The sequence below is a fragment of the Lissotriton vulgaris genome, chromosome 10 (assembly GCF_964263255.1).
Source record: "Lissotriton vulgaris chromosome 10, aLisVul1.2, whole genome shotgun sequence".
NCBI classification, from domain to species: Eukaryota; Metazoa; Chordata; class Amphibia; order Caudata; family Salamandridae; genus Lissotriton; species Lissotriton vulgaris.
This window is the reverse complement of record NC_141698.1, coordinates 1,093,382,983-1,093,406,613: the sequence shown is the minus strand read 5'-3', so window position 1 is coordinate 1,093,406,613 and position 23,631 is coordinate 1,093,382,983. Positions and strand designations below refer to the sequence as shown.

The 23,631-nt window shown below is 50.8% G+C and overlaps 1 protein-coding gene across 2 annotated transcripts in view; it reads left to right on the top strand.

The window, feature by feature from the left end:
- Positions 1-1,087: 1,087 nt before the first annotated feature.
- Positions 1,088-23,631, top strand: part of KCNH8 (potassium voltage-gated channel subfamily H member 8) — a 960,407-nt gene continuing 937,863 nt past the window's right edge. For both annotated transcript variants that reach the window (XM_086942172.1, XM_086942171.1), the window contains exon 1: positions 1,088-2,835. In XM_086942172.1, coding sequence (XP_086798298.1) covers positions 2,760-2,835 — 76 coding nt within the window. In that variant the 5' untranslated portion in view covers positions 1,088-2,759. The remainder of the gene's footprint in view (positions 2,836-23,631) is intronic.

Below are 23,631 nucleotides of genomic sequence, written 5' to 3'. Positions count from 1 at the left end.
GCCCCTTTTGCCTCCTTAGCTCTCCCTGTGTCTCTTCTACTCACTGTTCTTTTTGACGGTTGTTTTGTCTCCCCTGCTCTCCTTGTCTCACCTGCTCCCCTTCTCTCACCTGCTCTCCGTCTCATCTTCTCACCTGTTCCCCTGTCTCTCCTTCTCTTCCCTGTACCCTGCTCTCCTACTGTCTTCCTTACTCTCTCCCCCTTCTGTCTCATTTGTTCCCTGTGTCTCTTCTACTCTCTGTTCTTTTTGACAGTTTGGTTCTCTTTCTCACCTGCTCTCCCTGTCTCACTTGCTCTCCCTGTCTCACTTTCTCTTCCCTGTCTCCTGCTCTCAATCTTTCTTCCCTACTCTCTCACCCCTTCTGTCTCCTTTGCTCTCCCTGTGTCTCTTCTACTCACTGTTCTTTTTGACAGTTGTTTTCTCTGTTCCACCTTCTCTTCCTGTCTCACCTGTTCCCACATTCTCTCCTCATCTTCCCTGTCCCCTGCTCTCCTTCTTTTTCCCTTACTCTCTCCCTTCTTTGTCTTTTGTTCCTTGTGTCTCTTCTACTCAATATTGTTTTCTCTGTCTCACCTGACTCCCGTCTCTCCTGCTCTTCTCTGTCCCCTGATGTCTTTCCTCCTTCCCTACTCTCCACCCTTCTGTCTCCTTTGTTCTCTCTGTGTCTCTTCCACTACTCCTTTTCCCTCTCACTCGTTCTCTTTCTTTCTTTTCTTTTGTCTCAATAAATCTATCCTTGTGTTTCTCTGCTCTCTCCCCGCAGTGCCTCCCCTTCGCTATGCCCAGCTCTCCCTCCGCCTGCTCGCTATCTCTCTGCCCAGGCTCCTGCCCTGCTCTCGTATGGCTGCTGCTCCCTGGCGCGCGCCCGCAGCCTGCCCCCGGGAGCGCGCTCAGGAGCCCGGCACTGCCTCGCGCACACAGAGCCCCGCGCTGCCCGTGCAGAGCCGCGCCGACCCAGGTCAGCGCAGGAGGGTCCCGTGCACAGCCCCCAGGAGGGGTCCCGTGCAGAGCCGTGAAGACAGAGGAGGGGTCCAGTGCTCAGCCGCGAGGAGGGTACCCACGCAAAGCCCTGTGGAGGGGTCCCGTACCCTGAGGAGGGGTCCCGTGCACAGCCCTGAGGGGGGTTCCGTGGACAGCCCTCGTGAAGGGTCCCGTGCAGAGTCTGGAGACAGGAGCAGTGCATAGTCTTGAGGAGGCTTCTCACGCATACCGCGGAGAAGGGGCCCCGTGCACAGCCCTGGGGAGCGGGTCCCGCGCAGAGCCGTGCGTAACTGGACTGTGGAGGGAAAGCCAAGAAGAGTGCTGCCGAGGAAATCTCCGCTGGTATGGTCTCAAGAAGGGGTTCGGTGCACAGCTGAGGAGAGGTTCCGTGCACCTTCCGTGCACTGACCCAAGGCGCGCACAGCCCAGGAGAGGCCCGGTGCACAGCTGAGGAGGGCTTCAGTGCACGGACCTAAGACAGTATCCCGTGAACACCAGAGTAAGGGCCCCTGCAGAAGGGGGTTCCGTGCACAGTTCCAAAGAGTGGCCCCTTGCGCAGCCGAGGGGGGCCATTGACTGCCAGAAAAGGGCTTCGTGAACATCCGCGCGCAGACACTAGGAGGGTCCCGTGCGCAGATCCGAAGGGGGATTCCGTGCACAGCCAGAGGTGGCTCCCGGTGCGGAGGAAAGGTTGGGTCCCGTGAGCGTCACTTTCGAGGAGTCCCGCGCACAGCGTTAACAGAGGCGCACTGCAAAGCGCTTAGAAGGAACTTGTGCACACATCCGAAAGGAGTTCATTGCAGATCGCCGGAGGGGTGTCCTGCACAGCTGGGGAGCCGTGTGCACGCCCACTGTGTCGGGGGGTGGACCCCGCTGAGGGACTCCGCATGCAGCGCTGCCTCGGGGTCGTACACCTACACAGCCCTGGTGAATGAAGGCGGGTCCGGTCCAATCCGAGGATGGAAACCGCGCACAGCTGAGGGGGGCCCGGATCAAACCCTATGGAGCCGCGTATGGAACCCTAAGGAACCTTCCCGAATACAAGCCTGAGGGGCGGCCCGTATACACCCAAGGAGAGGGCCGGTATGCAACTCTGAAGAGTGGCCTCGTATGCAACCTTAAAGGGGGACGGGGGACCCGAGGAGTGACCCCGTGTGCAGCTCCAAAGAGAGGCCACGTATACAACCCTAAGGAGGGGCCACGGGACGGAAGCACCCCGAGAAGTGGCCTGAATACTGCCCTGAAGAAGCGTACCGTATACACCCTAGGGAGGGGTGCTGTGCTCCCCCGAGGAGGGCTCGTGAAGAATCCTGAAAGGGACCTCGAGCACAACCCCAGGAGAGGCCCCGTGCACAGCTCCGAGGAGTGGCCCTTGCGCAGCCCTGTGGCGGGGCCCCTTGCACAGCCCTGAGGATTGGGTATTGCACAGTCCTGTTTTGGGGCCCCTTGCTCTGCCTTCAGGAGTGGGTCATTGCACAGCCCTGTTGTGGGGCCCCTCGCACTGCCCGGAGGAGTGGCCCCTTGCACACCCCTGAGTGGGCGTTCCATGCATTGCCTGAGGAGTGGTTCATTGCACAGCCCTGATGTGGGGTCCTTTATTCAGTCTTGAGTAGGGGTCTCTTGCACAAATCTAAGGTGGAGGCCGTGCAGAGAAGAGTGTGGGCTGTCTGGAGCTCGCCCCCCTGGCCCGCGGAGTGCCGAGAACTCGCGGACTCACTTTCTCCCTCACCCCTTACCCCGGCTGAGTTTGATGGGGTCTCTGTGGGGAAGCTGGAACCATGCCTGTGATGAAGGGTCTGCTGGCACCCCAGAACACCTTCCTGGACACTATTGCCACCCGCTTTGACGGCACACGTGAGTACCCCGTACCTCCTGAGTGTTCGCTTTCTTCATGGGTTTGCCTTGCCTTCCTGGACCTCCACACTCCACTCGCCCCCTTACCTTATGAGCGTCCCCTTACTTCAGGCAAACTCGACTCTCCAATATGAGCCCCTTGCCTCATGCCTTCTGCCTCCCCCTGATCGACTCTCAGTCAGTTGGCACCTCTTTGCCTCCTAGAAGCCCCCTACTCCATGAGCACCCCCTTACCTCACGAGAGTCCCTAAGTATTCTGGCACCTCCCTGCCTCCGAGCACTCTCTGACTCCATGAGTATCCCTTCACCCCCTGACAGCTTCGTTAAGACAGGAGTACCCATCCCATCTTAGGACCCTTCCTGTCTGCCACCCTCTACAACTGGAGTTACCTGGAACTTTCTCTGGGCCCGTGGGTGGGGGTGACTGAGTGTTCAGGGGCCCCCACCAATTGATTATTGCATTTGCCACGGCTATCTGGAAGTTGACTGACGAGCCCCCTCCCTCACCGCCCCCACCATGAAATGCATGAGGAAACTTTAGGGAGCCTGGGGGTGTCGGTGGGGTGTTTTCATGCACTCATTTAGGATTCTGCGGGGAGAGAGGGGAGTGTCGTGTGGTGTGGGGTGTGAGGAGTGACTGAACACGTTTCCCTCTAGTAGTACTGAACTTGCTGCGGGGAAAGGGGCGGTTTTGTGGGGCTTGAGGGGCCTCATTTGTGTTTCTCAAGGGTTGGTTTTGTGCGCGGGTGGGGCACCTCTGTTTGCTGCTGTGAGATGTAAATGGGGTGCACATAAGGTTAGGGGCTTCCCGTGAATATGTGATAACAGGGAGCAGGACCCCTCCTGCTTCCGAGGAGGGGGGAGGGGTGTTTTCCCTGCACAGAGGTATACCGAAGGGAGCGGGGTTTGTATTTCTTCCTCAGCGGGTCCTCCCCTACCCGGGGGTGAACCGAGTCACAGCAGAGTCCCCACCTGCCCAATGGGGCACCAGGGAGTAGTTGAGACCCGCCCCCCGTTTATGGACGAACAGAGCCCTCGAAGGGTGCACAGGGCAGCTGTGAGTGCCGAGGTATTTGTTGGGCAATGTGTGAACTTTCTTCCGGGTACATCGACGCGAGGGCTCTCACGCCCCCTTCTTCTGGGGATAGCGTGATCAGGACAAAGTCTGGGGTGCACGCACCCACACCCATCGTCTTACTGCGATGTCTGCAGGGAGTCTAAGTTTGAACTTCCGGGGGTCTCACCGGGTCACCCCGGAGGATTTCAGAAGACTGTCAGGAGGCTGACACCCCTCGGGTCGGGGGGTGCGGAAGCCCAGCTCTCACGCCTGGCCTCTGCGCGTGCAAGCGTGCCCCTTGGGAGGGAGTCTCCCAGACACAACACCCCTCCCAGTTCCGTCACCTGTCTCACCACAACGAGCCTCGCACGTGTAGGGTGCGTGCGTGGTATTTCCAAAACAACTGAAACAAGACTCGAATTTCTCCGATGTTCCTTTCAGATCCCCGCAGACTCCACCGGGGGCCTTCCCCACCCCACTCCAGCCTTCCCAGCTCCCAGCCCATCTGTTCTTGGGCTTCGCGGCTCTCGGGGTCACTGACCTCCGAGGCTCTTGAATCCCCGTCACCCCTAAGGCCTCAGCTCCCCACCCGAGGACTGTCTCCTCCTGGGGCTTTTGGACCTCAAGCCCGGTCACTCCCTGCACCTGGATTCCTGGATCACAGCCCCTTGAGGCGGTACCCCCGAACTCCCGATGCCCGAGGCTGGCGACCCCAGGGTACCCCGTCGGCCTGTAGCTCTCAAGTGATTCCTGAGCCACAGTCCTCTGAGGTGGTGGCCCCTGAAGCGGTTAACCCCTGCGGCTGGTGACCCCAAAGTCCCATGAGGCAGCTGAGGGTGATGGCGACTAAGACCCCTGACTCCTCAGGCCACTAACCTTGGAGCCCAGAGAACCCCGATGCAGGAAACTCCTGAGGCCGATGACCCTTGGGGGGAGGGGTGACCTCTGCAGCTGGTGACCCTCGTGGTTTGACAACTTCCGTGGTGTGGTGTGTTGTTTCAGTGTTCAGGGAACAACCTGGGGCTGCCCTAGTGATGTGGTGTATTTCAGCACCCTGGAGAGATCCCAGCCCTGGCCTTAACGCTGTGATCTGTTTCAGCACCATGGAGAGATCCCTCCGCTGGCTTTACCGCTGTGATCTGTTTCAGCACCACGGAGAGATCCCTTCGCTGGCTTTAACGCTGTTATCTGTTTCAGCACCATGGAGAGATCCCTCTGCTGGCTTTGACGCTGTGATCTGTTTCAGCACCACGGAGAGATCCCTCCAGTTGGCTTTGACGCTGTGATCTGTTTCAGCACCACGGAGAGATCCCTCCGGTTGGCTTTAACGCTGTGATCTGTTTCAGCACCATGGAGAGATCCCTTTGCTGGCTTTAACGCTGTGATCTGTTTCAGCACCACGGAGAGATCCCTTTGCTGGCTTTAACGCTGTGATCTCTTTCAGCACCACGGAGAGATCCCTCTGTTGGCTTTAACGCTGTGATCTGTTTCAGCACCATGGAGAGATCCCTCCGCTGGCTTTAACGCTGTGATCTGTTTCAGCACCACGGAGAGATCCCTCCGGTGGCTGTAATGCTGCGATGTACTCGAGCACCCCCGATCGGCTGGATCTGTTGCTATGGTGTACTTCAACACCCTGGATGGATCTCTGGGCTGGATCTAATGATGTGACGTGTTACAGCACCATTGACAGGCCGCTCAGCAGGCTTTTAGATGGTGATTTACTTGAGCATCTTGGAGAGATCTCACGGCTGGATCTAATGTAATGATGTACTTTAGCATCAAGGGGGGGGTCTCAGAGCTACCCTTGATGCTGTCATGTGTTTCAGCACCATGGAGAGATTCTAGAGCTGGCTTTAATGGGGTGATCTGCTTCACGCCCTGCAATGATCCCAAAACTGGATCTAATACTGTGATGCACCTCAGCACCCTGGAGGGATCCCAGTGCTGACTCTAATACTGTGGTGTACTTCAGCACTCAGGAGAGATGTCTCACAGCTAGCCTCAATGCGGCCATGTGTTTCAGCACCACAAATAGACCCCCGAGCTTGCTTTAATGATGTGGTCTGCTTCTGTACCATGGAATGATCCCAGAACTGGATCTAATGTTGTGATCTGCTTCAGCACCCTGGAGAGATCCCAGTGCTGACTCTCATTCTGTGATGTACTTCAGCAGCCTGGAGAGATCTCATGGCTAGATCTAATGCTGTGATGTATTTCAGCACCAAGGAGGGGTCTCAGAGCTAGCCTTAATGCTGTGATCTGCTTCAGCAACCTGGAGAGATCACAGAGCTGGCTTTAATGCTGCGATGTACTCAAGCAACCCAGAAGGATCTCAGGGCTGGATCTAATGCCGTGATCTACTTCAGCACCCTGGATGGGTCTCAGGGCTGGATCTAATGCTGTGACGTGTTTCAGCACCATGGAGAGACCACTCAATTGGCTTTTTTGCTGTGATGAACTTCAGCACCACGGAGAGATCCCTCCGCTGGCTTTAATGCTGCGACCTGCTTAAAGGACCCTGGGTGGATCTCAGGTCTGGAACTGATGCTGTGACGGGCTTCAGTACCATGGAGAAATAACTCAGCTGGCTTTAATGCTGGGATATACTTCAGCACCTCAGAGAGACCCCAGAGTTGGCTCTCATAATGTGATGTACTTCAGCACCCTGGAGAAATCCCACGGCTGGATCCATTGCTGTGATGTACTTCAGCACCATGGCGAGATCCCAGAGCTGGATTTAATGTAATACTGCACTTCAGCACCAGAAGCTAAACGTAAGGCTGGCATGCGTTTCAGCACCATGGAGAGATCACAAAGCTAGCTTTACACCTGTGATCTGCTGCAGCGCCTCAGACATGCCCCAGAGCTGGCTCTCGTGCTGTGATATTCTTCAGCACCATGGAGAGATCCCAGAGCTTGCTTTAATGGTGTGATTTACTTCAACACCCTGGAGAGATCATACGGCTGGATCTAATGCAATGAAGTACCTCAGCACCTGGAAGAGGTCTCGGAGCTAGTCTTAACGGTGTGATGCACTTCAACACCACGGAGAGCTCCAGAGCTGGCTTTAATGCTGTGAACTGCTTCAGCACCATGGAGAGCTCCCGAGCTGGCTTTAACGCTGTGAACTGCTTCAGCACCATGGATAGCTGCTTCAGCACCATGGACAGCTCCAGAGCTGGCTTTAATGCTGTGAACGGCTTCAGCACCACGGAGAGATCCCATAGATGGTTTTAATGCTGTGAACTGCTTCAGCACCATGGAGAGTTCCAGAGCTGGCTTTAATGCTGTGAACTGCTTCAGCACCATGGGGAGCTCCAGAGCTGGCTTTAATGCTGTGAACTGCTTCAGTACCATGGAGAGATCCCATAGATGGTTTTAATGCTGTGAACTGCTTCAGCACCATGGTGCGATCCCATAGATGGTTTCAATGCTGTGAACTGCTTCAGCACCATGGAGAGATCCCATAGATGCTGCTTCAGCAATCAGCACCCTGGAACGCCCAGGGCGGACTGGGGCGATCACACCTGGTCCTTGGTACCGGCGTGGTGAGCCTGAACCTGGCATAGATGACCCATGTTTCCTCCATTGGTGACTCCTGTAAACCCCGCTGCATCCTAAATTGCCCCCTATTCTGGCTGTACAGACTCTGCTCCTGTGTGCATTGCTCCCACTAACCCCAGCGCGCTGTCGTGGCAGCCACTGGCGGTTACATAAGGGCCCGTCCTTGTGCCGCTATCTGCTCTTCTCAGTACAGAGCGCGTGTCACGCTGTTTGCTGGGACTCCCGACCTCATTGCCAGAGACCAGACGCACACAACTCTTCAGAAAGAGATTACTCGGTTTCAAAGCGCGACTGGCAGCTGACAAATAAGTGAACCGATGTACACGGAGGAATGAAGCGGCCTGTCGAGGATCACACCGTTTGGTGAAACAGGGAGCATTTGTTTAAAGCTCAGGTGGAGTGAATGCTTTCCTCCCATGCTTCACCGGAGGAGGCACCCCCAGTGCTCTATGGTTCAGAATTCCCCCTGCCCCCACCTATACGATACCGCCTCGCCCTCTACCCTCACCCATCACCGCCCTCCCCACACACACACACTTGATGCCAAGCCTGATGCTCTCTTGGGCCCTGGACACACGCTCTGCCCAGTTGCAATCAGCTTCGTGGCCTCAAACAGCTGCTCTGGAATGCGCGCGAGTGCGAAGCGCCTACGAGTCCCCGTCTACAGCCCCGAGAGATGGGGGGCGGGAGGGGGCGACTGCGCGATTTACGCAGGATCGCAGGGACATTCGCTTCATTTTCACAACAATACCAAACCTTCACTGGTGTTAAGCTGTTCTCTCTAACTTCTTTATTGTCAAAGCAGGCCTTCACACTCCGGGCTCGAGGGGGGCACACCGTGTCTGTGGTTGTTGACTATCTTTGAGAGAAGTCTTTAAATTACGCCAGTGACTAAAGCCTTTATTGATGTCGCCAAGAATGGTGAAAATGTGCTTCCTAGATATTTTTTGTTTACGCCTTGACTCTGGGTGAAATCATTCATTGAAGTGGTAGGGCTTTGGGATTGCTGGGGTGGTCTCTGTTGTGAGTGCTTCGTGGGTGAGGTGCGTGTGTGCGTGCTGCCCCGCCCGCAGCACCCTCACGTGCGGCCCTACAAGGGGTATATATATTCACGACCACCATACACTGGATGGAAAAGTGCTCCTAGTGCGATGGGCGCATGTCACCTTCTTCATTAGAGGTGCCTTCTAGGCTCCTACGTCATCAGAGGTGGGTACAAGCAGCTGCGCTATTAGAGGCCTGGTGTAATCGAGAAAGGGGCATTTCTGCTTTGCATTAAGGCATCCCAGCTCACCAATAAAACGACATTAACTTAATCCGGCAGTTCCCTGTTCTCCCCAGCGCTATGAAAGGACTTGGCAGCATCAAGCACTATACATGACTTTGCTGACTCATCTCTACCACGGATTTTTCCGCTCCACCCCCTATCCACCAGACTTGCCCCCCTCCACAAACGTTACTACATATGTCTTTTGTAATTCTGCTCTTTGTAATGCTGCCTTCACTGTAGTGGGACCTCCAAACTGGGCAGATAAAGGAAATGAATCTCGTGGCCTTACCAGGAAACCAAGATAACACAATTTGCTTAAACCCGCAGGAGGCCTCGGTTGGGATTCATTTCAGCTGGTGGTCTCCACCATTTCAAAGCATACTGGTTCTCTTGCTGACCCCGTTTCTGCCGGACTCTCCTGGACTTCCACTGCCCCCACTCCTCCCCCCTAGCTTTCTCACAACGGATTCGTATCCCTCCCTTCTCGTGAGTTCTCTTTCCATCCACCCCACCCTCCCCCCTCCCCTGCTCCTCCACCCCCAGTCACTCCCGCTCGCTTTTCGTTTCGCTTCTTGGATTCGCACACCTGCTCCCTGGCGGCTGCAGACATCAGGGCCTTCACTCTGCCCACCCCCCACCACAGGGCCCTCCCCTCACGCACTCTTGAACACCACTCGCTCCCTCGACCTACCTATGGCAGTCTCTGGCCACGCCCCTTTCTCGATGAACCCCTTCCTCCCTCATTCCCCTGCTGCAGCTGTGTATTCAGCCTCTTGAACCCCTTGCCCGAGTGCACTAGAGCTCGCGCCCTGTGCTGCATTTGTAAAACAACTAAATATGTGCAGGTGCTTAAAGTGTTTCTTATGAGATCACCCCTGTCACTGCCAAATGCTGTGCCCGCACCTGCACAATTTAAGCACCGTGGTCCAGATGCATCAAAGGGTTTTGCCCATTCTGTGTCTATGGGAACATGTGTTCTTGCATATGGCCCTGTGTCACTTGCAGTAACTCGCCCGCGCCCCCGGCCCTTGAAGGCCCCTCTCTCATTAACACACTCCCCGCTCACAGTCTCCGCAGCCTCTCCCCGGGGCCTCATTCCAGAGATATTGGCAGATGCAGCGGCAGGAAGACAGTCTCAAGCCAGAAGGGGAACATGCCGCCCTCAGGTGAAAAAAACCACGCCACGGTTGCCGCAGGAAAAGCGGCAGAATCCAGGTGGCGGTAAAAATACCACCAGGTAAATACATGGCCGCCAGACCAGCATTCATTTCAAGGAAGAGGAGCCAGTTTAAAAAACACAGTGGCATTTATCGCCGGAAATAAGTTTATCCTAAATACCGTCAAAGCCAGAAGCAGCTGAGGCACGGGAGGGGGTGTCAGGGCGCACGTCGATCATGACCGGGTTTCTATCACAGCGGTACAAAAGGGGGTGGTTTTCTGGTCCAGGGAAGGCATGGCTTGGCAGTTCGGGCTGGACTGTTCCCATGAGGCACAGGGTCAGACTGATTTGCATATGGCCATGTCTGAACTGGGGTGGCAGAGTGGGCTAAAGAACAGTGATGGATTAAACCCAGATCTGTTGACTGGGTGTGAGTGTGTGATTGGTTCAGATGCTCCGTCCATCACCACCCCCTTTTGTACCGCTTTTGGCCACCATATGTGTGGCAGGGTATGCTCAGACGTGAGTCCCTTGCTCACTTTGCCACTGGATTCAAGCAAGCCGGGCTGAAGACGGCTGGAATGCCAGAAACCGGTCCTGTAGCTTGTTTCCGGTCCAGGGAAGGCATGGCTTGGCAGTTCGGACTGGACTGTTCCCATGAGGCACAGGGTCAGACTGATTTGCATATGGCCATGTCTGAACTGGGGTGGCAGAGTGGGCTAAAGAACAGTGATGGATTAAACCCAGATCTGTTGACTGGGTGTGAGTGTGTCATTGGTTCAGATGCTCCGTCCATCACCACCCCCTTTTGTACCGCTTTTGGCTGCCATAAGTGTGGCAGGGTATGCTCAAACGTGAGTCCCGTGCTCACTTTGCCACTGGATTCAAGCAAGCCGGGCTGAAGACAGCTGGAATGCCAGAAACCGGTCCTGTAGCTTGTTTCCGGTCCAGGGAAGGCATGGCTTGGCAGTTCGGGCTGGACTGTTCCCATGAGGCACAGGGTCAGACTGATTTGCATATGGCCATGTCTGAACAGGGGTAGCAGAGTGGGCTAAAGAACGGTGATGGATTAAACCCAGATCTGTTGACTGGGTGTGAGTGTTTGAATGGTTCAGATGCTCCGTCCATCACCACCCCCTTTTGTACCACAGGTTTCTATCTCCGCCCTTTCAAATTCACACTTTTGCTTGTTTACTGCTGTGGAAAATTCTACTGTTGGTCGAGGAAAAAAGTGCCACCTTTAGCTGCTGAACAGCAGAAAATAATAATGCGTAGCAGAAGTGGGACGGCTACCACTGGCTGCAAATACGGCTGGCGGTATTTGAAACTAGCGTAATGCCATGCCGCCTACGGTAATACTGCATAGTCAATACAATGAACAGGAATAACCGATATATTAGCGATGAAAACAAAGCAGTAATTTAACGCCACAGGTTTTTCCTGGAATTAGATCCTTTTGCTTTCTGTGCTGTTCACCCCTTGCCCCCCTCCCTCAAGCACGTGCACTCACTTTGAGTCAAGGGCCTCTCTCCCCTCAAGCACGTGCACTCACTTCCATTCATGGACCTCTTTCCCCTCAAGCACGTGCACTCACTTCCAGTCAAGGACCTCACTCCCATCATGCACGTGCACTCACTTCCAGTCAAGGACCTCACTCCCATCATGCACGTGCACTCACTTCCAGTCAAGGACCTCTCTCCTCTCCAGTGCCTGCACTCACTTCCAGTGAAGGGCTTCTCTCCCCTCAAGCACGTGCACTCACTTCCTGTACAGGACTTCTCTCCCCCTCGCAAGCACGTGCACTCACTTCCAGCCAAGGACCGCTACCCTCAAGCACGTTCACTCACTTCCATTGAAGGGCCTCTCTCCACTCAAGCATGTGCACTCACTTCCAGTCAAGGACCTCTCTCCCCTCAAGCATGTTCACTCACTTCGAGTCAAGGTCCTCTCTCCCCTCAATCATGTGCACTCACTTCCAGTCAAGGGCCTATCTCCCCTCAATCACGTGCACTCACTTCCAGTCAAGGGCCTATCTCCCCTCAATCATGTGCACTCACTTCCAGTCAAGGGCATATCTCCCCTCAAGCATGTTCACTCACTTCCATTGAAGGGCCTCTCTCCCCTCAATCATGTGCACTCACTTCCAGGCAAGGACCTATCTCCCCTCAAGCATGTGCACTCACTTCCTGTAAAGGACGTCTCTCCCCCTCGCAAGCACATGCACTCACTTCCAGTCAAGGGCCTCTGTCCCCTCAAGCACGTGCACTCACTTCCATTCAAGGGCCTCTCTCCCCTCAAGCACTTGTACTCACTTTCAGTCAAGGGCATCTCTCCCCTCTGGGGCCTGAACTTACTTCCAGTCAAGTGCCTCTCTTACCTCAAGCACGTGCACTCACTTCCAGTCAAGGACCTCTCTCCCCTCAAGCATGTGCACTCACTTTCTGTAGCCTTCTGTGTCAGGCTCTTGTACCCCCTCTCACTCTCTCTCATGAAAGGTCTCTCCCCTCAAGCACGTGCACTCACTTCCAGTCAAGGGCCTCTCTCCCCTCAAGCACGTGCACTCACTTCCAATTAAGGACCTCTCTCCCCTCAGCACGTGCACTCACTTCTAGTCAAGGGCTCTCTCCCCTCAAGCACATGCACTCTCTTCCAGTCAATGGGCTCTCTCCCCTCAATCACGTGCACTTTCTTTCAGTCGTCTTCTGTGTGGGTCTCTTGTGCGCCCCTCTCTATCACAAAACTTCTTTTCCCTCAAGCACGTGCACTCACATCCAGTCAAGGGCCTTTCTCCCCTCAAGCAAGTGCACTCACTTCCAGTCAAGGACCTCTCTCCCCACAAACATGTGCACTCACTTTCAGTTGTCTTCTGTGTGGGTCTCTTGTACGCCCCTCTCTCTCACAAAACTTCTTTTCCCTCAGGCACGTGCACTCGCATCCAGTCAAGGGCCTTTCTCCCCTCAAGCACGTGCACTCACTTCCAGTCAAGGGCCTCTCTATCCTCAAGCACATGCACTCACATCCAGTCAAGGGCCTTTCTCCCCTCAAGCACGTGCACTCACTTCCAGTCAAGGGCCTCTCTAACCTCAAGCACGTGCACTCACATCCAGTCAAGGGCCTTTCTCCCCTCAAGCACGTGCACTCACTTCCAGTCAAGGGCCTCTCTAACCTCCAGCACGTGCACTCACATCCAGTCAAGTGTCTTTCTCCCCTCAAGCATGTGCACTCACTTCCAGTCAAGGGCCTCTCTAACCTCAAGCACGTGCACTCACATCTAGTCAAGGGCCTTTCTCCCCTCAAGCACGTGCACTCACTTCCAGTCAAGGGCCTCTCTAACCTCAAGCACGTGCACTCATTTTCATTCGCCTTCTGTGTCAGTCTCTTGTACGCCCCTCTCTCTCACAAAATGTCTTACCCCCTAAGCACGTGCACTCACTTCCAGGCTAAGGTGACCACCTCACATGGAGGCTAGCTCAGCGCAATGACTGTAAAAATTCAGGAGAAAGGGTCACAATTCCCAACAAAAATTCCGGATGATGCACATTTTACGGACACATATGAGGAGGTCGCACCATTATAAATTAGGCGGTTGACACTGGTACAAATCAAAATAGGTTTATGTTCTTTGGTTTGTTTCATATACATCAAACACACACATGTAGCTGGACTTGATTAAAGATTAGAAAACTAGGCAGCATTTGCACACAAACAGAATGTGCTCACCGACAACAGAGGCATCGCGCGCTTTTACCACCATACAACATTTGCCTTGTTAAGGGAGGGATGCATGGAACTCCAGAAACAAGGTGCTGGGGTAGCACACCATTTTATAAGGCAAGACAAGGCAGCAGAAAGCAAGCAATGGAACTAAATAACTACAAATGGGCAGAAAAATGTCAAACAGGAACATGTGCGAATGTAACAATTCAAACCTGAGGAATGTATATACACCAACCTACATACAGTACAGTATAACTCAGCCACATGTTTCCTATGGGGTACTACCACTAAAACTCTGGTTACCCATAGCGAATGCCATTGCTGACATTTGATCACCACCACAATTTTGTCACCGAAAATCTCTATCTCCATTATGGGTATCTGTCACCCATCTAGCTTTCCTATGACCTCGATCCACAAATTCGTCAATACCGTTTCTGCCTTCACTTGTCATAAAAAAAATGAAAAAATGTGTCCCCACTTGCTCTTTGTGTTCTCAACATCTTTTCTTCCAGCTCAACCTTTCTTTAGAAAAATCACTTAAGATGGGAAACCATTTTGTTTTTGGGCTCTCCACCACTGAAATTCTCTTCCTTAATATCTGAAATGCACTTCATAGCCCAGAATGTCCTGGATACAACGTAAAACGTTCCTCTTCTCTGGATTCTTTTGTAGCACTGGTCAATATTCCAGTTTATCTCCAAGCGACCTAATGGTGTAGATGCACTTTAGAAATTCACATTTAAATAATGTACCATAACATCCATATTAATCTCCCATTAGATAGGTGGTCAAGCTGCCCAACCTTCAAAATCTTTTGTTGTCAGCCTCTGGGATCCCCGACCACAGGCAGGGGAAACTTGCTTCAAAGGCACTGCAGAGTCTCACAGCTGGTGGCAGAAGGGCAGGGACCAGGCCTATTCACATTTGCAGCAGGTCCATGTCTTCTGGTCTGGGTTAATTGGCTAAATTCCATACAAGAAAGGTAATATCCTTATCGGAAGATCAGATTATCTGAATATACTTTCCAAGCTTCCATCATGACATTGATATATTGTATGAGACCTGATGAAGATCATGTAATTGCGAAACGTGTTGGCTGTTTTTATATGACGAAATCACTAGTTAAGAATCTATTATGACATTGTCTGGAAACTATTCTATGTCCATCTGCTGTACTCCCCCCTCACTTTCATGAGACCTCTCCCCCGAAAGCTCCAGCCTACTGCCCGCACTTCCAGTTACTCGTCTGTGTCAGTCTGCTGTACTCCCCCATGAATGTGTGCTCAGTTACCACTCTATCTTTTGTACCCACCCTTACCCATTCCACTTCTCAGCTCCCTGCCTCTAACACACTCCAGTGGCACAATGCAAAATGATCGCATGCAGAATGTGATGAGGGACCCCCTGAGTCTCCCATATCTCACAGATATTCATTGACCTTAGCCTGAAGTGCTCCTCGGGGGTCTGAATGCATGCCCCCCCTGAGATGCAGGGGCTACAAGGGCCAGTGTTACTCCCCTGGTGCACCTTCTCTCCTTAAAAGTCTCACCCTCGTCCTATGAAACACCACGCCTGTGCCCACGCGTCTTCGTTCTGTCTGTCTCTTGCACCTCACCTACTCTTTTGAAGCTTCACCCCTGTCTCTTGCACCCCTCAGTAACCCTTTCACTCCTCTTTGTGTCTGTCTGTAGCAGGCAAACATCTCCTGAAGCCTCTTGCCCTCTCCACACACATGCAATCAGACACAGGGACGTATGTGTCATAACCCCACTCCCGAGAGATCCAGCGAGACCCCCTTTGCTCATCATGTATGATGAAGGCCCCATTGTAAACAAAGGAGACCCCAGGCCTGAGAAAGGACCCCCACGCCTCACCTCCGGTGCCTCTAGCAGGAGCTCCCTGTTTGAGCTGGTTCTACACTCTGCTGAGTGATACTTGCCCCAATGCTCTAGTCCGGGGCTGAGGAGCTTCGGGGGTGGGGGGACCCCGACTATAGTCACATTCATCACATCGATCTAAGCACCACATCACAAGGTGGTACAGACAAGTATGAACCTAAGAATGGGGCTAGGTGGACAATATGGATGTAAAATAGCCACAACAAAACTACCCAGAGGCAGCAGTGGTGGGCGGTGCACTTGAGGCAATATAATTGTAGGTCAATATTGTTGAGCTTAGGAGTGTCATGCAATTGTGGGACTGAGCAGGCCCTTCGGCACCTCCTTTTGTGTTGATTTAAAATACCCTTAGTGCCCCACTGTGGAACTCGGGAGGGCATGGGGCAGAAGAGAGCAGGTCCGACAGCGCCTGCTCTGTTCAGACCTGGCATCTGCAGACCTTTGCAGACCACTTCCATCCCTGGCATGGCAACTCTCCACAGTGATGGAAGCATGTGGAAAGAAAGACTGCACACACATCCTGTGTGAAAACCACAGACTACCAGGACATTGACCTCACAGAAATATCACATCAGAAATCTTTGAACACACACCGACACCGACTGTCTAGCATGTTTCCCTACGTATGCTGGGACTGGTGTTACATTTATAAAGTAAGACACCCAGAAACTAAGTGTAAAGTGTGCGAACTGGAAATAAATTCAAGTCCAACTTTTTTCTGGGAGATAATCATGTAAACTTCACATTTTCATACTGTGTCTTTGTAGCCTGTGTTTTTGCTAAGCATGTTTCTGCAGTCCATTTTCCCATGTGTTTATGCATGCATGTATGTGGTATTGTTATTATGCAAATCTAGCAAAAAGTCAATGGAGCACTGTACAGGTCAAAGACAAGCATATAATCAATGAGCGATATGAAAGGTAACTGGATTATAGACTGTTAATGCATTGTGGTGTAGTGGTCTTTACATAAATGCATCTTCAACTCTTTCCTGAATTGGAGAATTGTTGGGCGGTCTTGGTGGATTCTCGGATGTTGTTCCAGATGCTGGGAGGATGGATAGAGAAGGCCTGCTGCTTTGTTTTTACGTTTTTTAGGCTTCATAGTCTGCAATCTGATTGTTTCCTGGCTGTGGGTATGCAGAGATTCACCAGAGATGATGAGCTTGTCTGAAAGATAAGCAGTGGTGCTGGTTGCGATGGTGTAGTAAATGATGCATCTGGTTTTGAAGATGGTACACATCAGCCAGGAGAACCAATGGAGTTCCATTAGGATGAGGATGAAGTGATCCGGTTTCTTCAGGACCTGGATGAGATATGCTGCGGTGTGTAGGATGCCCTTAAGAGGCGTCAGTGGGAGGCCAACGAGCACAGCATTACTACCACCCAGATGTTAGTGTACAATAGCTTGAACACCAGTTCTGAAGTGTTTTTCTTAAATAAACAGTTTCCCTTTCTTGTGAAGAGAGAACTGATACTAGTCTGAGTTTGTATATTTGGCCATGTGTTCCTTGAGTATGAGGCTGGTGTTCAGGGCAAAACCAAGTGATTTGAGATTCAGTGAAAGTGGCAGTTCGAAGCCATCAAGGTTCATGTCATTGAGCCCGGTATGTACAGGTTCTTGTTTGTTGCTCTTGAAAACAAACATCAATTCTGCCTTGGTTGGATTGAGCTTGTGGTAGTCGGTGGACATCCACGTTTAGATGTTATGCAAGCATATTTGAGACACTGGATGCCAGAAGCAGATGAGACTTTCAAGTAGATTTGTTTATCATCGGCGTGTTGGTGACGGTTGATGCTGTTATCTGTGAGAATGGCACTCAGCAGCTATACGTAAAGGTTGGAGATGAACAGGACAGTGTGGAGCCGTGGGAACTCAGCAGGCGATGGGTTCTTTTGGGAGCAGTAAGCTCCCCACGTGAACAAACTGGTGTCGGTTGGAAAGGTGGGAGGAGAACCAGTGAAGGACATGCATGGAATCAGCAGGCATTTTTGTCTTTCTTCTGCTTCAACATTCAAGTGCTTGCTGTGTGTTCACTAGTGCATTGCACTCGCATAGAGATGCCATGTTTCATGATGCTAAGAAACACAGATAAAGTCAAGTATTGACTTTTTTACTCATCCTGCACAGTTCACATCGAGTTTGTTGAATAAACTGTTTCCATACTGAAGTTTTATGGGACCGATTGTTCCAAAATGAACATGATGTGCTCAATGCGGGGCAAAAAGAAGGACGGAATGAAAAGAAATGTATACACTTTGCAAGGCAGTGCAGGGAGCCAGAAGAGGTGCACCCCAATAGGGCCCGAATCACAATGGTGAACTTACACTTTTGTTTGAGTTTAGTTCTTTTTGGTATGCACTATGCAGAAAGTAATTGTAGAGTTTCAAGACTATGAACTCATATATATTATATTGGATCGCTCCGCACCCAGAGACTGATATCGGGGTGGAGAACTCCGCAAAGTAGTCCATTTACACACAAGTTTAAGCTCACTTTTGTGGACCAGGCCCTGTGAGTCTTCATTCCAATAGAAAAGGAAACTGAAATAAATATTTTGGTGACAGAAGGAATGCAGGACGCACACTATGGAGCAGGTGTGTCCATCGAGGGGACAGAAGTACCGCACCCTGCCAGGTTTTTTTGTAATAACTACGGTAGAGACTTGAGGTGTGTAACTCTGTCTCATCTGCTCAACCTGAAACCATGGCCTTGCGGTGTCTCTCGCGCCCAACTCTGGACAGCGATGGATGGGAGAATCTCTTGTGAAATCAGAGGGGTGAGCTCTTGCTGCAGGGGTTTTATGTCACCTGCAGGTCGCCAGGTCTAAACTCTTGTAGGGTAAATGCATTCTTTCATTCTATCTATCTCTCTCGAAGCTTATCAAATGTTTGATATCTACTGGCAAATCTGGTTATAAGTGTCAATGTCTAGTTAGATTTGCAAATGTGTCACACTCCCAAGATTTTCTCTGTGATATAAGTTTGTGATATATTTTTTATATAATTAATTGGATGTAATAAATATGGCCTGCGAGTTCTTCCCAATCCTTCAGCCATGGTCTCTGGTCAGTTCCTTTTGTGATCCTTACTTTGGGGCCTCCACTCGATGGGGACACCTCCTCCTAGAAGACGCATTTCGCCCTGTCATTTGTAGTTGACAAGCTTGGTTGGTTTGGGATTTGTATCGGTTTGTTTAATGGCCAGAACTGTTGTATGTCCATATATCTGTTTGTTTGCTTGGTTGAGTCCCTTCTTTTTTAGCCTCAGTTGTGTGTGTCTGTATTTTCACATGAAACCTTCCTGGTAGGCTGGTGACACTTGGATACATTCAGCTGAGTCCTTGGTGGACCCCAATCTTCAGTCACACTGTTCAGTCAGAGTTTTTTTCCCAGGGACAGGCACTCACCTCTGGTAGATACTCGCCATCACAGCCTCATTTCACCAAGTGGGGGCTCCTCGATGTGGTGAGGTTGACAAGCCTTGAGGGTAATGACGTTTGTAAGCTGATGGGTGAAATGTGGGCTGATGAGATGCAGCAAGTGGGACAGCATGCCCCATGTTGGTTATATCATAGAATGTACCTCTATACATCCCTTTACATAAAGATGTTTTCCTCATTTTTTGAATGATCACATCATTGGAGCCATCTTATTTAATTAGTTCTCTAGGGCAAATGTACATCACCCTTTGCTTTGCAGGGTTTCATTTGAGATCAATTAAACTCCTTATTGACTTATCTCCATAATTGTACGGTGTTACCATAGTACGCAGCAGCGCACCAAATTATGCGGCATGAGCCTAGAAGGTGGGGAAGGGCATTCAATGTCCAGTATAGACATTGCTGGGAGAGATATCACTCTATACAAGCATTTCACCCATTGCAGGTGGAATGTTTAATTAAAACTGGCAGCAACAGTAAAGGATCTTTGGATCAGTGGCGGCTGGCACAGGTAAGCTTGGTAAGGCAGGGGCGGATTGGGGTTGGAGGGGGTTAATTTCGCTAGACAACGGAATAGGTACAATAAAAAAAAAAAATTATACCGATTTCATCATCTGTCGATTTCCCCCTGCTTCTCCCTGCCCCACCCCAACATGCATGTGCCCGCTGCCGCAGCTTTGGAGTTTTGAGGTAGGTGGCCTATATAACACATTCTATGCCTTCCGCCAGGCCATTGTCTTCAATGGATCTCTCAACGTTTCAATGTCTTAATTCAGTGTTATTGCCCTCTACTAAGGGCACTAATGACTGTTATTTTCCTGCTCTGCATGTGTCGGGGTTGAATTCAAGGGTGTATTTTAAGGGAGAGGAATGACAGTCGTTGAAACCCAGAAGCATGTGTGCGACAATGGTGTTGGCACCGCCATCCCCCGCCTACAACGCACTGTCCTGTGGACTTTCACTGAACTCAGAAAGGCTTGCAAAACAGCCCTCCACCTACTGGTAATGCCCGCATTGTAAGGCTTCTTATTGGCTGAGACGATCTCAGCATTCTGTAGTGTAGGGTTGTCCAGCCCAAAGAACTGTCAAAGATGTCTTTGATGATCACAATGTAAATTGTTTGATTCAGATTATTTGCTTGTAAATGCTTTTTTCTGTGAATATCCCGAAAATCTGGCATGGATTAGGCTCTTGAGCACCTTGGTTGGAAACTCCTGCTGTACACAGTGCTAAAACCACAAATGTGGCAAGCGATACATTTTCAAAATCAAGTAGATGTTAGAAAACACAGAAACAGAGGGGTCTGGATCATCATTGGTCAATTTCCTTGTATCACCTGCTATCCCTTCCAATAAGCACCAGCAAGTGAAGCGACTGACAGCTCATGAGCCACAGCGGTAGCTATTCCGGGAAGCCTGAGTCTGGAAGTGAACCAACCGAAGCGCCGCAAATCAATTTCCATGGAGCCGAAACAAATGATGCCGCGAATAGGGGAGCGCGACCCACCGTCTCTTGTTTAGACTGGAGACGGGCATGTTTAGCCAACACACTTCATTAGGGAATCTGCACATATTGATATTTTTGCAAGTGGGCGTCTTGGCTACAGCGCTGCAGCCAACACTTCCCGCTGAAGTCTGCTGCGAATATATTTGATAGTTTTATATAGCAGCGTGGGTGGCTTTTCTGGCACTTCAGAGCACTGTACGCGTGAGAGGTGAGTTTGGGAGAATCCTGGTGGAGAGTCCTACCTGGTGCAGATGGGAGTGGGACCCAGTTCTGCATGGAGTGTAGTGGACAGCAGGCTGAGCAGTTCAAGTTGCGGTCAGTTCCCAGAGCACCTGGACTCAGGATATGCTCATAGACTCGGATTCTGGTCGACTTCCACTTCCAGGGATGGTGGGGCTAGATGTACAAAAGTCCTACATAGTGATGTCCTAATTGTGTTTTCATGCAAATTTCAATTAAGAAATCCCTATTTCTAATGTATGAAACTCTTTTGAGTTTCATTAGAGATTCCTAATGGGTCGCAACTATGCCTATCTCATGAATATTAATGATGTTGGTCGCAATTTTCCACGCATTAGGAATTGCATCCATCACAGAGATGGTGACCTGCTAGGGTCAGCAGACCACCTTGTCTGTGATTGCTTTTAAATAATGCAATCTTTTGTGTTTTTTAAACACTGCCCATTTCCCTTAAAGGATAAGAGAGAGCTTCTAAAAAGGAAAAAATTACATTTGGAAGTTTAATTTTTACAGAGTAGGCAGTGATCATTGGGACCACTGTCTGATCTTACAGAATATTTTACCAACCATTCTCAGAGGGGCATGGGTTCTTTGGGACCCCCGTCCCGTTTGTGAATGGGTTACCGCCAACTTTCAATTGGCTGTAAATTGCGAATGCATTTCTGATGCAAAACATTTTTACACACCATCCCAATTCGATATTTGGAAGGGACACACTCAAGACCCCCCTTCCAAATACCAAATAGCAAAACCCAAATCGCGACTCGGTAACCGAATAACAATTTGCGCTTTTTAGATCCCCAAAGGCATTCTTCTAGTTGCAAACGGCCTGATTGTGTGAATCGGGCTATTTGTGGCAGGAAAACTGCTTTGTACATCCATGGTTCAGCCTTTTGAACGGACATTGTGTGCTCAGGTGCTCAGTCGCTGAGGGTAGACCCCTCTTTGGCGTTGGTGGCGAACACTTTCCACAGGTAATAGGTGACCTCCGACAGGCAAATCAAGACTTTAAAAACACATTTACGAGTGACTTTTTCAAGGCACTTATTTTCCTAATTTTGCTCAACTATGATGGGTTCCAAGCATATATCATTGATTATTGCTGTACCATTATGTAATGCAGGTGTTACTGCTGTAATTAGAAAGGACAGACAGTGGTATGTTGGATTCATTGAGCTTCTAGTCTTGCAAACAGTGTGAAAAGACAGAGTCGAGGAAGGCTGGGATGCAGAGGAGAGTGTTACCGGCAGGGGAAAGTATCAGGGTCGGTCTGGCCTTTGTGGCAGTCAGGCAGTGTGTCTGATGGGCTGGTCCCTCAGATCCATGTGTGGGCTGTTTTTTGACTGTTTATGGGCCTGTTTTAAAGTGTGTTGGGCTGTTTTTTGCTGTTGAATTCCCTGATTTTTAAGCAAACATTGCCTGCAGCAAGCTCAAATCCATGCAGTTTTCCACAACTTGCAAAACATTTATAGAGCATGTCTTTGCAAGTTCAAAACTGCCTCCATGTGCAAACAGAGGCCACTTTTTTAGCTTTCTAATCCAGTAATGGGGGTCTCTTTTATTTTGGTGCCCGGGCTTATATTCTGTCCCAGTCAGGACCATGAAGGTATAATGTGTTAAACATTAAATGTGTGAAGGCAAAGTCAAACCGCACCTGCAGAGGTGTGTGTACACCTTCATGGGTTCAAATGCTGGCAGGCGCGGTTACACTCTTCATCTTTACTGGGTAACAGGATCTAGAGTTCAGCTTGAGAAGTGTCCTATAAATGTGTTAGAAAGACCTATGCTACTCAAACATTCACATTAGTCTTTTAGTAAAAACACTGTGTGGCAAATTATAAGGGAGTTTCATGAGCACAGGTGTATGTCTTACGCAGAGCGGGTGAATATTTTACAGTCACTTACTGGGGGGAGCTTTGGGGCTCAGCAGTAAAACCCAGAGGCCCTAATCACTGGCCCTCTGTTGAGCATCCTTTTCAGCACCCGATGCAGTGAGGTCTGGTGACCTTCCAGGTCCAAACCCTGCCTTAGCCATTCAGCTATTCATCATTCCAAGGCTGATATATTGAAAAGCATTACATTGAGTACCAGCACCTAAAGCCTGGTACTTAAGTACTAAAACATGGGGGCTGATTACGATGATGGTCGGATGAGCATCCAACAGCCATCATTTTGGGATTGGGTCCACCCGATAAGTAGGCAGCAGTCCCGACCTCCAAATTATTATCTGATCGCCGTGTAAGTGGTGGGCGCATTGAGGTTTGTACTGTGGCCCGGAAAGGGTCAGCAGCACAAGCCTCAGTGCAAAAAAGGCATGTTTAGAAACATCCCTGCTCCGTGTGAAAACACCATGGGGTGCCTGGCACAGGGTGCATGGATGTTTCTGGGACACCACAATTCCCGTTGGAGGTGGCGGTCTTTCCCTCCGCCCGCAGAGCTCTGCCCGCCAGCATCCTAACCCGGGGGTTGGACCACAGCCCTGGAGGATGGGTGGGCCTCCACTGACAACCTGTCGGTGGTGGTCCGTACGAAATCGAAACAGGCCCATAGTTCTGTTTGCAGTGTGTGTTACAGACATGGCATATGTGGTATAGATACAGATCCACAGGGTGTAATATATTATTTATTACCACTATTGAATGTGGGGTTGGCCATGCCCCATGATCGAGGGTCTCCAGTGGGTCATATTGGGATGTACGTTGTTACAACGCATGGTTTTAGCACGCATGCTGTAACAACGCGGTTTTTATAACGCATTCTTTTACAACGCATAATACAAAGGGGTGTTGGATAGTGAATATTTTAATTTACTATTTTAACACCAGTCCCCGTTGACACTAGGGAAGGTGTTGGATAGTAAATTTAAAGTATTCCCTATCCTTGAGCGCCCCCCAGAGTCATGCGTTGTAATAGAATGCGATTTAAAAACCGCGTTGTA